Genomic DNA, 15,462 nt, shown 5'->3' on the forward strand with positions numbered 1-15,462 from the left:
AAGATTTGGTGGTGGTCTACGGCTGTCTGGTCACATGGTGCTAGCTCTCCTCCTAGTTTCCAGCTGCTAAACTACATTCAAATGCATTGGATACTCCCTGATATAATACTTTTCTGAGTAAGCAGTTGCTGCAGTAGCCACTGGGATCTTGTGTGATCATGGACAGGAGGTCCAGTCAATGCAGAATAGCCCACAAGACAACCTATTGAGAGCTGATGTCACCTGTGAAAAAGTCTGCCAACCCCTCTGTTACATCAGCTAGTCCATGCCAAGCCAGGAATCTCCCTTCCACTACATTTATTAGAGCTTTGCCAAGTCCAGTTTTAAGTCTCAAGCCATGGAAGGTCTATCACTTCCTCCATGAGCTGTTCCACAGTATGGTACCTCTCACTGTCAGGAAGTTACTTCTGTTATTAAATAGTTTAATATTAATTATTCCTTCCCCCTTTGTTGTTCTCACAGTTCAAATGCTTGTAGACTTCTGTCCCCTCTTAGTCATTGCTTAACCAAATCAATAATATTTAGCTCTCTTAATCTTTCCTCTTAAATCAATTCCCCCAGCCCCTGATATTTGTGTACGCAGTTCAAAACAGCACCGGCTTTTAATTTTGCAGCCTGACTGCATTATCAACTCATATCTAATGTGCTGCCCACTCTCACTACAAGGACTCTTTCAGCATTACACCTCACCAGGTTTTTCTACCCACTGCAAACGTGCATTTTTAATTATTTTCCCCCACATGAACGAGGCTGCTCTTACTCAATTTGAATCTCAATTAGTTATTTTTCACCCAATGTCTTATCTCTCTAAGTCCCTTCAGACTATTTCTCTGTCAAATAGGAGTTGTGCATGTGAATCTGAAGGCAGAATTGGGTCATTTCTGCTCAAAGAAATTGAGCCACAGGCATGGACTGATTTACCATGATGAGTGTGTCCTTTAAATATTGTGTACACATCAGCCTTAGCTTCAATTTCACTGAAATGTCGGACTAATTAACGAACCATCCAGAGATCCTAACAATGACCTTTTCCCTCATGTAGATGCAGGGTACCTTGATTTAGCTAACCCTAGGTCTCCCCCTTCTTCCTAATTTAGGTAAACCCATTAATTGTACCCCAGGAAGGCACAACTTCACCCCCAGATCTCTAATGTGCAGGGGAACAGTGCAGCCTACTTCCTGCAGTGTGGCTGGCCAGCTCTGTGGACCAGTGTGGCTTGGTCCTGGCCCCGCCTCCTCCTCCCTCTGACTTGCACCTTTCTTCCCCATTCACCCAGCACACCCAGCTGGACTTTAACTGTGTCTAGGCATGGGAAGGCTTCAAAGTCATTCAGGGCAGTAATAACACATTTGCTGCTGTGACCAACAAACCACCATGACAAGAATTTTGTACAGGGCCATTCCTACAGGGTATTTAGGGGCTATTCACAGCCAACTGATGTCTATCCATGTGGATAATAATACACCACGGTGGGTAGTATCTGCTGGAATGTGGATGAAAAGGGACACCACTAATAGTTGTGAATGGGTTACATCCATACCTTATCTTCAACAGAGTTCACACACACTGAGCTAGTCTGAAGGCTAATTCCTCTCTTTGGATTTGGTTTTACTGGGGACTCAAGAACAATAATACATCATAACCCAGCCTCAACTTTCTCCCTGACTTTGACTGTCCCTTGGATTTCTCTCCAGGACTCCCTGTCCCCACCTCCCTTATATCCTGGGTGGAGTTAACAAACTCACACCTGCCACCATGAGTCAATCCGCACAGACACACCCCTGGAACCTCAACCTGTGATATTCTATCTACTACCCAAGATCCATAAACCTGGAAATCCTGGGCGCCCCATCATCTCAGGCATTGGCACCCTGACAGCAGAATTGTCTGGCTATGTAGACTCCCTCCTCAGGCCCTACGCTACCAGCACTCCCAGCTACCTTCGAGACACCACTGACTTCCTGAGGAAACTACAATCCATCGGTGATCTTCCTGATAACACCATCCTGGCCACTATGGATGGAGAAGCCCTCTACACCAACATTCCACACAAAGATGGACTACAAGCCGTCAAGAACACTATCCCCGATAATGTCACGGCTAACCTGGTGGCTGAACTTTGTGACTTTGTCCTTACCCATAACTATTTTACATTTGGGGACAATGTATACCTTCAAATCAACGGCACTGCTATGGATACCCGCATGGCCCCACAATATGCCAACATTTTTATGGCTGACTTAGAACAACGCTTCCTCAGCTCTCGTCCCCTAACGCCCCTACTCTACTTGCGCTATATTGATGACATCTTCATCATCTGGACCCATGGAAAAGAAGCCCTTGAGGAATTCCACCATGATTTCAACAATTTCCATCCCACCATCAACCTCAGCCTGGTCCAGTCCACACAAGAGATCCACTTCCTGGACACTACAGTGCTAATAAATGATGGTCACATAAACACCGCCCTATACCAGAAACCTACTGACCGCTATTCCTACCTACATGCCTCCAGTTTTCACCCTGACCACACCACACGATCCATTGTCTACAGCCAAGCTCTGCGATACAACCGCATTTGCTCCAACCCCTCAGACAGAGATCTTGTAGGTGTTTGTCTCTATCAAGCACTCTTACAACTACAATACCCACCTGCGGAAGTGAAGAAACAGATTGATAGAGCCAGAAGAGTTCCCAGAAGTCACCTACTACAGGACAGGCCTAACAAAGAAAATAATAGCCACTAGCCGTCATCTTCAGGCCCCAACTAAAACCCCTCCAACGCATTATCAAGGATCTACAACCTATCCTGAAGGATGACCCAACACTCTCACAAGTCTTGGGAGACAGGCCAGTCTTGCCTACAGACAGCCCCCCAACCTGAAGCAAATACTCACCAGCAACCACACAACAGAACCACTAACCCAGGAACCTATCCTTGCAACAAAGCCCGTTGCCAACTGTGCCCACATATCTATTCAGGGGATACCATCACAGGGCCTAATAACATCAGCCACACTATCAGAGGCTCATTCACCTGCACATCCACCAATGTGATATATGTCATCATGTGCCAGCAATGCCCCTCTGCCATGTACATTGGTCAAACTGGACAGTCTCTACGTAAAAGAATAAATGGACACAAATCAGATGTCAAGAATTATAACATTCATAAAACAGTCGGAGAACACTTCAATCTCTCTGGTCAGGCGATTACAGAAATGAAAGTTGCGATATTACAACAGAAAAACTTCAAAACCAGACTTCAGCGAGAGACTGTTGAATTGGAATTCATTTGCAAATTGGATACAATTAACTTAGGCTTGAATAGAGACTGGGAGTGGCTAAGTCATTATGCAAGATAACCTATTTCCCCTTGTTTTTTCCTACCTACACCCCCCTTCCTCAGACGTTCTTGTTAAACCCTGGATTTGTGCTGGAAATGGCCCACCTTGATTATCATACACATTGTAAGAAGAGTGATCACTTTAGATAAGCTATTACCAGCAGGAGTTAGAATCATAGAATATCAGGGTTGGAAGGGACCTCAGGAGGTCATCTAGTCCAACCCACTGCTCAAAGCAGGACCAATCCCCAATTTTTGCCCCATACCCGTAAATGGCCCCCTCAAGGATTGAACTCACAACCCTGGGTTTAGCAGGCCAAAGCTCAAACCACTGAGCTATCCCTAAGTGGGGTGGGGGGAGAGAAAACCTTTTGTAGTGGTCAACACCCATTTTTTCATGGTTTGTATGTATAAGAACATCTTCTGTATTTTCCACAGTATGCATCCAATGAAGTGAGCTGTAGCTCACGAAAGCTTATGCTCAAATAAATTGGTTAGTCTCTAAGGTGCCACAAGTCCTCCTTTTCTTTTTGTGAATACAGACTAACACGGCTGTTACTCTGAAACAGAACTTCACAATCTCTATGCAGGGCTCTAACACTTGCTAGCAGGGCAAGCCAATGGAAGAACCCTATTCTGATTCATTCATGCATCATCAACAGAATTGTTAACCAACCTTGGATTCTGTCTCTTTCGCATTTCTTTCCACTGACTTCAATGGGTGTTGCACCAGGCTTTTATAACAGCTGGGTCATGATTACTGGAGATGTTGCAAAAGTCTGAAAGAACTCAGCTTGACTTTCAGCTCCTAAACTGATTCTGCAGGGATGATGCTCAGTTAAAACCGTTTTCTTACTTGTATACCGAGCAATACTCAATTTGAAATTCACTGAACTCCATGATGCCATGTAAACAGAGGCACTTTTCAGAGCAGTTGAAAGCTGAGTCTACCTGAATGGATAAGTAATGGAAAGAATGTGAACCAAGGATCACAGACCAAGTACTGTTTCACCAGAATTCTCACAGGAGTCAATTCACTGGGCACATAAAATACGAGCAACCTGGTCAAGGAAAATATGAATCAACTTGAACAACAGTCAAATAAAACAGAGGGCTTTTAAAAAATTGTATGTATTTCGGCATTTGTCTGCCCTCCACAGGTTTTTGGGTTTTCTTCTAATTTAACGTGCATAAATACTGACAACTCCAAAAATACTCACCAAAGTCAACAGAACCCAAGAGGCATCTAGTTTATGACACTTCATGCTTTACTCACTTCTCAATCACTTGACAGGATACCCAAGATTGTGTAAATCTTTCATGAAATAAATTTATCAGGCACAAAGAGAAATGATTTTGGTTCCTGCCAAGACAGAAACCACTCTTCCTTCAACAGCTATCCAGGAGGGGCTGAGGGGTGCAGAAATCAAGAGAAACATTAGTCCTCTCCAAGACATCTCTGTTCCCAATTTACATTTTTCTACCCTTAGTGCAGCTGAAAATTAAGTTTGAACACTTAATGGCAGAAGTAGCCTGGAGTTATTGGCTGGATTTCTTCCTGAAAATTGGAGTGGTTTTGATGAAATAAAAAGGTTAGGTTATTCACAGCACTGCTGGATACTGCAATACAATGCAGAGACTGTGTAATCAGGGCAACTAACCAAACTCCAGGCACCTGATGTTTATTTGACTCGAAAGGGGAAAAATTGGAGAGATGAGAACGGAGTCCATGGCAAATGGCATACATTGACTTGTTAAATAAGCCTTCACAACAGTATCCAGCCCCTCTGCACCCTGCAACACTCTCCTCAGAATGACACACATTTCTCTTTGCAGTCTTCTTGTAGCCGCGTTGCTTCCCCTTCCCAGACAAGAAGAGGAGCTCTGTGTAAGCTCGAAAGCTTGTCTCTTTCCCCAACAGAAGTTGGTCCAATAAAAGATATTACCTCACCCACCTTGTCACTTACTCTTCTGGAATAAAACCCCCACAGGCTGACCTGAAGTTAAAGCAAAGAATGTCCAAGTTGCTTTCAGTCCCACGGCACATACTACATCATACTCTTAGCCTTCCAGCCCACCAAAGCTAGCAACAGGCAGAGAACGGTGCATCTTCTGGGAAAAGAAATGCAGCTCTAGCTGGAGTTTCTCTCTCCACGTACAAATATATTACAGCACACAACAGCAATCCAAAACCCTGTACTCACACTGCTGTAAAATGGAGCTATGTGCTGTAAAAAGCAGTGGATTTGTATAAGTGTCAGCATCACAATTAATCTGCATAGGACAGTTCTTTAAGGACCAGATCCAAAGCCCATGAAGTCATTGGGAGTCTTTCCATTGACTTCCATGGGCTCTGGACCTGGCCTTTATAAGTCAAAGCAGATGTGTTGTATCTTTCTAACTTAGTCATTTCTAACTTTCCCACTACAACAGCATCCTGGCCCGAAGATCTGATCCTGCAAGTACCTCATTAACTTCAATGGGGATACTCATGTGAGTAAGGGCTACAGAAGCAGATTCAATGGGTGCTTGTAATGGACTCTCTCCTCTTTGCCACTCTTACAATCAGCTTCTTTATGTTTTATTCTTTTTAATTCCCTTATAAGAACAAAAACTTTCAACCTCTATACAACAAAACAGGACAGGTCAGCCCGGCTAAATTAATAGCGAGACATGTTTATTATAGAAAGATCCAAGCAAAGATCCTGGGTTACAGGGCCAGCTTCACAAAAGAAAAGAAATATAAATACAAACGAAAATATTCAAAACAAGATCAAATACATTTCGGCACAACTGCCCCACTAGAAAGCAAGAAGGAGGTCAGACGAAAGACAAACTCTGAGGAGTGAAATAAAATGAACAGGTTAATTAAAAAAGGGGGGAGGAGTGTTTCCACTGACTACTGCAATATTGGGATTAATTTGAAAGCAGACCTTTTGAACAGGGTGATTTTACAAGCCACTGCAGACCCAAGTAGGAGTTTCACATCTTTGGAAAAAAAGAAAGCTGCATTGATACTACTCAAACTGAATAAATACAGCAATGACTTCAGAATTTTTTTTTTTTCAAAGCAGTAAAAAGACAACCTTTGTGTCTTTTTTTTTTTTTCCCCTTTGGTGGAAATGATTTTCCTCTTCCAGCAGTTAACACAAAATATGTAACAAAAAGGTGAATATCTCTACTTGCCATGTTCAATAGCAACTACTCTATATACATCTGCATTAGTATGTTCAGGGTTTATCACACTGTGCAAGCTGACGACTTGGAAAAGACCAAATCCTCAGCTGATGTAAATCAACTCACCGGGCCAACTGACACCCAAAAAGAAAAAAAATAAAGAAAAACGCTCGGTCCATAGTTGCTAAATTCATTACAGTGCTCTCACACCTTTAAAAGTAGGCACTCATTAATTAGAAAGTGCTACTTACTCAACATTTGTCTTTCCAGAACAAAGAATTATATAGGGAATGTTGGAAAATAATTCCTAGGCATACTGAAATTACTTTTATGCATAAAAGGCAGACTTTAAAATTTATTTTCTGCATCACAAGAATGATAGATTTTTTTTTTTCTCCAAAGGAAGGTCCAAGCAGCTGAACATCATGCACACTGTGGGAACAAACTTATAAAACCTCTTAAAAGCCCTAACACATTGGAGTGATTTTCTGTATTTCATAATAAATTAAAAAATAATAAAATATAATAAAATATAATAATAATAAATCAATGCTTAACTTCCAGTTTGACACACTTTGTGTTCTATATTTACACTCAGCGACAATTTTAAAGTGAATAACACCACCAGAAAGAGGAGAAATTTAGGTTTGAAAAGTAATCAGGGTTCCCTCCGATCATCAAGGATATATAATAGGTAGGTATAGGCTATGCTGTCAGAGTGTTCTTGTGCAGATAGACCTGATTGAAAGCCAATTGAAGACAATCGAAAGACTCTCTTTGACGTCAATGGGATCTGAATCAGGTACTATATGCTTTCCTTTCCCATCAGAAAGAAAAAAGAAAGATGTCCAAATAATAATCAAGTCTAAGATGAACCATGGTATAGCGGTCTCTTTACAACAGAAGACCACGGTTGTCCTATTTATATCATCAGCATTAACTACTATTCACTCTTATAAATCATTACGTTTCGAGAACTTAATGGTAAAAATATTGCCTGGTATTAAGAACCATCTCCCTGAAAAGAAAACCCTCAAGCATTCAAGACCCATATTTCCCACATTTAAAAGAACAAGTGTCAAATACTGACATGTGATAAATATCTGTGCCAGCCTAGTGAATTTTGAGGTTGCCGTAGTTAAATTGCACAAGTAGTGAACTTATTGTAAGTCATGCATCAGTCAGAGTCCAGCTATTTTTTAAAATCATGTATCACAAAAAAAAAAAGAAAAAAGAAAGGAGTTATAGCAGTATGCCCCCATGCACCGAAAATAAAACTGATGTCCAAACTTGTAAGTTTCAATAAGAATATCAGTTTACTGGACAAAGGAAGGGCTGTTACTGCTCTTACCAAAAACTTCTAAACATACCATATGAAATCGTGCTTAAACTACTGTAGCAAGCCAAGTGCACCCTTGTGTTACTATATACGGTAACCCAGGCGAATACGATGGCAACTTGACAGATTTGGAACAAATATTGCGCTGTGTGTCACTCAGATACCATAAGCAGGAAAATATCAGATTGTATTACCTGTATCCAACCAGTGGTGTGCAGAAGCAGGAGCACACTGTGATAGTTCATTTCGTTAAAGGTTACTAACACAGGGCAGCATTCACTCCTGGGGGAGAGGGCCCACATAAGGTTCTCAGGCACCAGTTATCCCCATCACAGGGGCTGCATGGGGAGCATAGAATGGAGCAGCTGCAAAGAGGTGCTGGTATACCACATTGCACCCACATAAGTAGGCACAGAAGGTCACAAAGGGGACAGAATGAGGGGTGGCTCAAAGTAGCAGCAAGGGGGTCTGTATAAGCATAGGTCCAGTGAGGATAACACCAGTACAACTGGTGCAAATGGTTGAGGCTGCTATTCTATACCTTGCCCTTAGCCTGGGGGGTAGATTTTGTCTCTTCATCCCCTCTGCATCCTGCCTGCACAGAACCTGAATACTCAAGCTACATGCACACAAGAGTGGCTTTCACACATAAGGAGCATCCCTGTACTACCGTTAGCCCCAAAGGGGAGGGACGACCAAAGGCTTGTCTGCACTTGGAATTATACTGAAATAGCTATTCCAAAATCATAATTCCAGTGACAATTTTAAAGTGAATAATGACACCAGAATGGGAAGGAATTTAGGTTTAAAAAATAGCCCAGGGTCTCTCAGATAAGCAAGGATATAGTAGGTAGGTATTCTCCATACATGCCCTTAGCTAAAACCTTTAAGTTTAGATCCCTGAAAGCACAGGTTCAAACCCTAGCTAGGGAGAGCTGGCCTTTCATACTGCCAAACAGAAAAATGAAGTTCCATGTGTTCACTTTGCAAGGACTCTTTTGTATGAACCCTTAAAAACTGAGTTGGTCCCTACTCTTCATGGAAATTAAAAATCCCACAGCACCTTTCGTAAGAGTTCAGGTTTACCCTGGTTTCTTTAGCCAAACCTTCCCCTCTCCTGGAGTGTACTCTGCATGTCAGCTGGCTGCCATCCTCCACCGCAGAAATCCCCTGTATTTCAATAGTGCAGGAAGGATGCACAGCCAGCTCCTGCAGCTGTGATGCTAGCAAAACCCCCAGATTAGTTAGCATGAAGACTGCAGGATAAGGCCACAGGCACAAAGTCCTTTGGGATCCTTCACCAGGAAAGGTGCTATCTGAATACAGAGTAAAAGAATATAATGTAAAGTTTAATGGAACATTAAGATCGCAGCTAAGCGCTCACAAGCCAGGAAATACCAGTTAGAGTTGCATGAGCAGCCTTAACTCTGCCCTCTTGTGCAAACGCATTATGATCCAGGCCTTAATTCCATGATCACACAGCATGCAATGTGGAATCGTGGAATTAGCACTGTAGCACCATTACATTGCTTTTACCTAATGCTTTCATGAGACATTTAAAAGAAGTTAACCTAAATCTTCAAGCTTGGATGTCAAAATTTAGGCACTTCATTCCACATCCAGAGGTGATGAGTGCTCGCCATTCCCACCAGCAGGCAGGCATCCATATAGCATACAGCAACCCATGTTGCAAAGTGTTGGCCACGATACGGGCTACATGCATGCAATCTACAATCAGGACACACATTAATTGCGAAAAGAGTCCCCTCCTGCTTCAAAGAAATATCCGAATATCCTCAACCTGAGATTCATCCACTGGGTTGTCTGTAAAACCTCCATGACGGAAACAAGTAATATTTATATATCTGCAGTGATTTAACCACCGTAAAAAAAAAATCCACGGGCATGTTACAAATGGGGCACATTTCAAAAAGTCTAAACATTATCCTGGTGTGTTTTAAATAAGGGAAAATGCACAGCATCGAATAAGGTTTCAGAGCTCTAGATATTTCTGTTTCTCACTTCTGTGTGTTTAAGTCCTCAATCCTACTCCCATTTCCGTCACAATCAAAAATCCTATTGATTTTAGTGGGAGGAGAATCAGGCCTTAAATGTGTTACCTTTTTTGCCACTGCTTTTCTTGTAATGACACCTTTCTTCTTCATTTGCTCCATTTGTCTCTCTCCACATCAGAAGGTAAGTGGATTATATTCTTTTTCTTTGGCCACTATACAGTAATTTACCACATTTTTATGCCATTTAAACAATCAGACTGTCTCTCTCACCATGTGCAGAGCATATTTGTCTGGAGCAGTAAAGAGGTCTGTTCACCAGACAATGTAACCTTACAAAGTTTACACTATGTCTAGGTAACCTCTACAAATGCAAAAATATGATCTGGTTTGAAATCATAGCTGTGAATTTTGTGTTATTTCTGTTCAAAACAATCGTTCACAGCACTGTGAGTCATTAAAGCTGCATACTATATTTTAAGTGCAATAAAATAATACAAGCAAGATAGACAAACAAAAATTAAAGAAGATTTAGCAATAAAGCAGTAAATACTCTACTCAAAACACTGCAGAAAATAGACAAAATCTTTTTGTGGTATACAGCCTACTCAAGATTTCTCACTGAACTCCACTGGGTACTCAAGTCTATTAGAATAATATACATTCACGAGGTCATATTAATTCATAACACTCCTGTCCATTGCCTACAACTTAAAACTGGATCTCCATTGTAAACCATGCCTGGAATTTAGACTTTCAGGTCTTAAAGGCTATACACTGTTTTCCTTTTCATTCAGCTTCCAGCAGAATCATTTTACAGTGCTTCTGCCTCCATAAAGTATTTACTTGGGAGTCAATGCCAAGAAAAAACAACAACAATGCATTAATCAAGCTCTGAGTTTCTATAGCAATGCTTTTTATCCCCTTTCTCACTCTCTCTCTCTCTCTCTCACACACACACACACACATATTTCTGGCAAGTTATGGTTTCCAGAACTAATAGCAAGTTTAAATATTTAAATTGTAAACTAAGCAACACATAATCTTGCGCTGGGCATTTTTAATGGTTGCTCAGCAATTTATGCTTCTTCGACAGTGTTTGGGATTGCAGCTGGGGCAAATCTACATCCTAAATACATACAACCATTCTCATGGAACAATGCAGTCCTCTCCTTTGTGACCAGTAGAGAATCAGTTAGACTGAGAGAGTGGTTTATCATTCAGACTTTCCAAGGCTAACGTGACAGCACTGGCAAAGGTATGTTAGACCAGTGGTTCTTAACCAGGGATACATGTACTGTTAGGGGTACACAGTCTTCCAGGGGGTACATCAACTCATCACAACAGGCTACATAAAAAGCACTAGCAAAGTCAGTACAAACTAAAATTTCACACAATGACCGTTTATACTGCTGTATATATTATGCACTGAAATGTAAGTACAATATTTATATTCCAGTTGATTTATTTTATAATTATATGGTAAAAATGAAAAAGTAAGTAATTTGTCAGTAATAGCGTACTGTGACACTTTTGTATTTTTAGGTCTGATTTTGTAAGCAAGTAGTTTTGAAGTGAGGTGAAACTTGGGGTACGCAAGACAAATCAGACCCCTAAAAGAGGTACAGTAGTCTGGAAAGGCTGAGAGCCATGGTGTTAAACTAATGCTGAGGACAAGTAATGGATGCATCTGATGAAGTGGGTTTTAGCCCATGAAAGCTTATGCCCAAATAAATGTGTTAGTCTCTAAGGTGGCTACAAGGACTCCTTGTTGTTTTTGCTGATACAGACTAACACGGCTACCCCTCTGAAACCTGTATTCTGACCCCATAGCTTTTGTTAAATTATCTTCTCATACAAAACCCTCTCCTCCCTTACCTCAACTTCTAGGTCATTGTTTTTCAATCCACCACTGGTCGGGTAACCTGTTTATTGAAATCTGATCATCTACTGGAGTCCCAGTGTTAAAATATGTGCTAGCTATTGAGAACTGTCATTTGTCTGTCACTTGGGAAGTTAATGGATTTGTTTGTTTAGTTTGCTATTGGGAATACACAGGGCAGAGTTTGGAGGGATTACAGGAGGGGAGAGGCACTCCTGATCCACAAAGGAATGCAATTGTTTTCCTTTAACCCTACACTGAAAGTTGAAAGCCAACTGTGTATTTTTACACATAAACGACAAAAGCAAAGAGCTCACCTGCAATTAACAAACTGGCCAAAAAGTGACCATCCTGCATCCGAGTTGCGATATCACGGTCAACACTGACAAAATGTGCCATGGGAGGAATGCATGTGTGGGTGGACGAGGGGGAAGGGAGATTCTATGCAGAAGGAAATATCATGATTTGGTCTCTAAAAGGACTATAGCATGTTGGAAGAACATGAGCACAACTGGAGCAAATGTAAAGGCACAAGCCACAAACCATTTCCAAGGCTGCATAAAGCTCATTCTCCTTACCTCGGGCTGAATCAGAAAATGCAATTATCCCTACAAAAAAGAGCGCAAGCTGGAATTCCATTTTGAAAACTGGTTCCGTCTGTATTGTACAGATTTCTGATCTTTCAAACCTGGAGGAAGGAAAAAGAAAGGGGGGGGGAGATGAGAATTTAAAAAAAAACAACAACCCTCAGTGCGTCAGTAAAGCAAACAAAATTTGTACCAGCAATTATAAATATTTATAATTCAGTCTTTTGCATTCAGCATGTAAAACTTTGCTCTTTCCTAACCTTTCGCTCTTGCCTGATATAAATCAAGCACTTTTCTTGGTATCTTGTACAGAACCAGTCTTGTACGCAAGCAAACATTAGTGAGTGGCCATAAAACAAGATAGCAGGTTAAAAACTTCTGGAGGAACTGAAAAAAGGAATCTATCCTTTCCACCCACAGAACTTAGCTTTTCTGCTTCATTGCTTGTAACGTGGGTACGCTACAGCTTTGTGTATTTCCTTCAGTGCTGAATTTTACTTCCCAGCAATTCATTTCCCCAACCCTCCTTTCCTTTCAAGCACGGCTTGTTTTGGTTTACACCAAAGGTGTGTCCTACTGCAAGCTTGTGTTTCACACCCTTGAATATCCTTAGCTGCTCTAATATCTGTTTTTTAAAAAAATCTAAGTAGATCAGGTTTACTTTACTTACACTCTGTTCGCCTCCTAAAACTCTCACTCTCTAAACACTATCTGAATTCCTCACTCTTGTAAACTCCCTGATTTAAACACTCTATGCCCTCAGGACACACAACAACCCATGTACAGCATCCAACAAACCAAATAATTACACATTGCCATTAGCTTACAAATTTGCACCACAAATTCTTAAGGTGGTAAAATGAGGTTGTTGGGGGGTGGGAGGGAATCTCTGCCCAAGGCATGAGTTCACATCAATCCACCTGGGGAGCGTAGAGGGACACATCATGTACCGTCATTTCCATCTTACAGAACTGCTCTGCAAGGAAGGGGAAGGAAGCAATCCAGAAATGTTTATACCTTGCAAAGGCAAAGTGAGGCATCTCAGAGAAAGGCTATTTTGGTTGCTGCTCTTATGTTAATATATTATTTACAGCAGGGACCCTGAGACAGGTCATGCCGGGAGAGGTAACCAGCTCTCAGCAGAAACTGTGCTTCCCAAACCAACCCAGCAGAGCAGTGACGGTCCCTTACCCTCCCAGCCCCACCATCCGGAGTCAGGAAGGCACACAGCCTTGGTCCAGGGCCCGTGCGACCATGCCACCCCACAGTTGACCCCATTCCCCACTAGTCAGTGAGCCCTGTAAAAGAGGGGTGCAGTTCCCAGCACTTCCCCATACTGGTCTAGATAATACTTAGTCCTGCCATGCGTGCAGGGGACTGGACTAGATGACCTCTCGAGGTCCCTTCCAGTCCTGTGATGCTGTATCTCTCTGGCCAGCCAGAAGAAACCAGGCTTCAAACATCCAGCGTGAAACTGACCAGGGGTTTTCCTGTCCGTTTTTCAAGTAAACACCTCCCCTCGCCCCTGGCCAAAGGCACCAGAGCCAGTGAGGTCTAAGGCAGATGGACCCTGCGCCTCCCCTGGGCAGACACACACGTGTATTGATGACTCGCGAGGTAATTATCGCTCGTGTGCCTCTTCCTTCCCCGGAAGGCCGGCGAGCGCAGCGCTTGGGAGGGTAACAGGAAAGTTTCTGCCGGCTGCCCACCCATGGGAGGAGTGTAACACCACATGGGCCGCGCAGCCATCCCCTGCCCGCGGAGCCGCTCCAGCGCCGAGGACAGCCCGAAATGCAGAGAGCTCTGACTAATCATTAACGTTAATCCCGGCTCCTTACATGACACCAGCGCAGTGCCGGAGCAGCCCGCCGGCCTCCTGCCTTCTGGCTGGGGCGGCTGGCTCCAGGGGGCAGGTACCGGTGCGCCCTAGCTCGCTGCAAGGGCAGATGTGAACTCACTTCTTAATTCATTAACGCCTGCGAGCCCCCCAGCCCCTTCCCGCGCGTCGTGTTTAACCTCAGCAAGACCCAGGGACTTCGACCAACTGTCCCGGCTAAGTTTCCTTATTTCATTTTCCTGGAGGCTAAGCGAGCCACTTACCTTCACTTGCAGCGCGGGTACTTAACAGCGCGCTGTTTGCCCCATCATAACAGATCCCTTTGAATGGCAATCCGGGAAAGTCAGTCCTCTAGCCAGTCCCATGGGCTGCCCCTTTTCATTTCAGCTTCATTCCTTCCGCAGTCGGGCGGCGGCGGGGGGGGGGGTCAATCAAACTTTGCACTTTGACAGCCCCCAACTTGGCAAGGCAGGGAGGGCAAGCGCTAAGAAAGCAGGTTCCTTCGCTGGGGATGTGTGCCGTTCTTGGCTCTTTTGTTTGTCGGCTGGGTGTTGTTTTTAAAAGGAAACTCACAATGCAAAATATACCTGAGGGTCTGGAGTCCCTTTACCTACAACCCCTTCAGGGCGTTCATGAAAGCATCCAAGTCTCAAGCCACCATCTTCCCACCAGAAAACACTTTGCCACAAAAGGCGCTCGCAGCGCGCAGGGCTCTCTCCGCGATTAGCTAAGTCAAGGGGAGAGAAAACTTGTATTTTCCCCGCTGTGCACGAGCGGCAGCTCCGGGCCAGGGTGCGTGTGCGAGTGAGCGAGCGGGCGGGCGGCTGGTGGGCTAGGAATCTGCAGCCCTGGCTCTGACAGATCCCCCGGGAGCGCAGGAGCTCTGAGCTGCAGGATGCCGGGGTGATGCCGCCCTGGGTCCCTCTGAGCCGGGATCACGTTTACGGGGACGGGGGAGCTGAAGCCAAGGAACAAGCGCTAAAGCAAGTTTCCCGGCAGGGCTTTGTGATTCTGGGGGGAGCGCAGAGCCGTAAGGGCGGCCCGGCACCGCCCAGCTACAAACTTCTCACCAATCAAGTTAATCCCTCCGCCTTTCCCTCCAGCCCTCTTCAAGGCTGAGGCTCCCTTTAACCCTTTGCAGAGGAGCTGGCTGGGGCCGGGGCTTGGAAGCTGTGGGTTCCCCGGGCACTGCAGTCCAGCCCAAGTAAGGGGGTTGGCTGGCTGGCTGTCTCCTCCCCACTCTCCCCAGCTCAGAGCTCCACCCAGCTGCCCGATCCATTA

General features: G+C 43.7%; 1 protein-coding gene across 2 annotated transcripts in view; it reads right to left on the minus strand.

The window, feature by feature from the left end:
- Nucleotides 1–15,196, minus strand: part of FGFRL1 (fibroblast growth factor receptor like 1) — a 250,084-nt gene extending 234,888 nt beyond the window's left edge. Inside the window, exons 1-2 of one of the 2 annotated variants that reach the window (XM_048849165.2) lie at nt 14,445–15,196; nt 12,336–12,445 (exon numbers count right to left, since the gene is read on the minus strand). In XM_048849165.2, coding sequence (XP_048705122.1) covers nt 12,336–12,396 — 61 coding nt within the window. In that variant the 5' untranslated portion in view covers nt 12,397–12,445; nt 14,445–15,196. Of the gene's footprint in view, nt 1–12,335; nt 12,446–13,823; nt 13,877–14,444 lie in introns of those variants that run through there. The other variant, XM_075128117.1, reaches the window with a different exon arrangement.
- Between the last annotated feature and the right edge of the window lie 266 nt (nt 15,197–15,462).

The sequence above is a fragment of the Caretta caretta genome, chromosome 4 (genome assembly GCF_965140235.1).
Source record: "Caretta caretta isolate rCarCar2 chromosome 4, rCarCar1.hap1, whole genome shotgun sequence".
Lineage (NCBI taxonomy): Eukaryota > Metazoa > Chordata > Testudines > Cheloniidae > Caretta > Caretta caretta.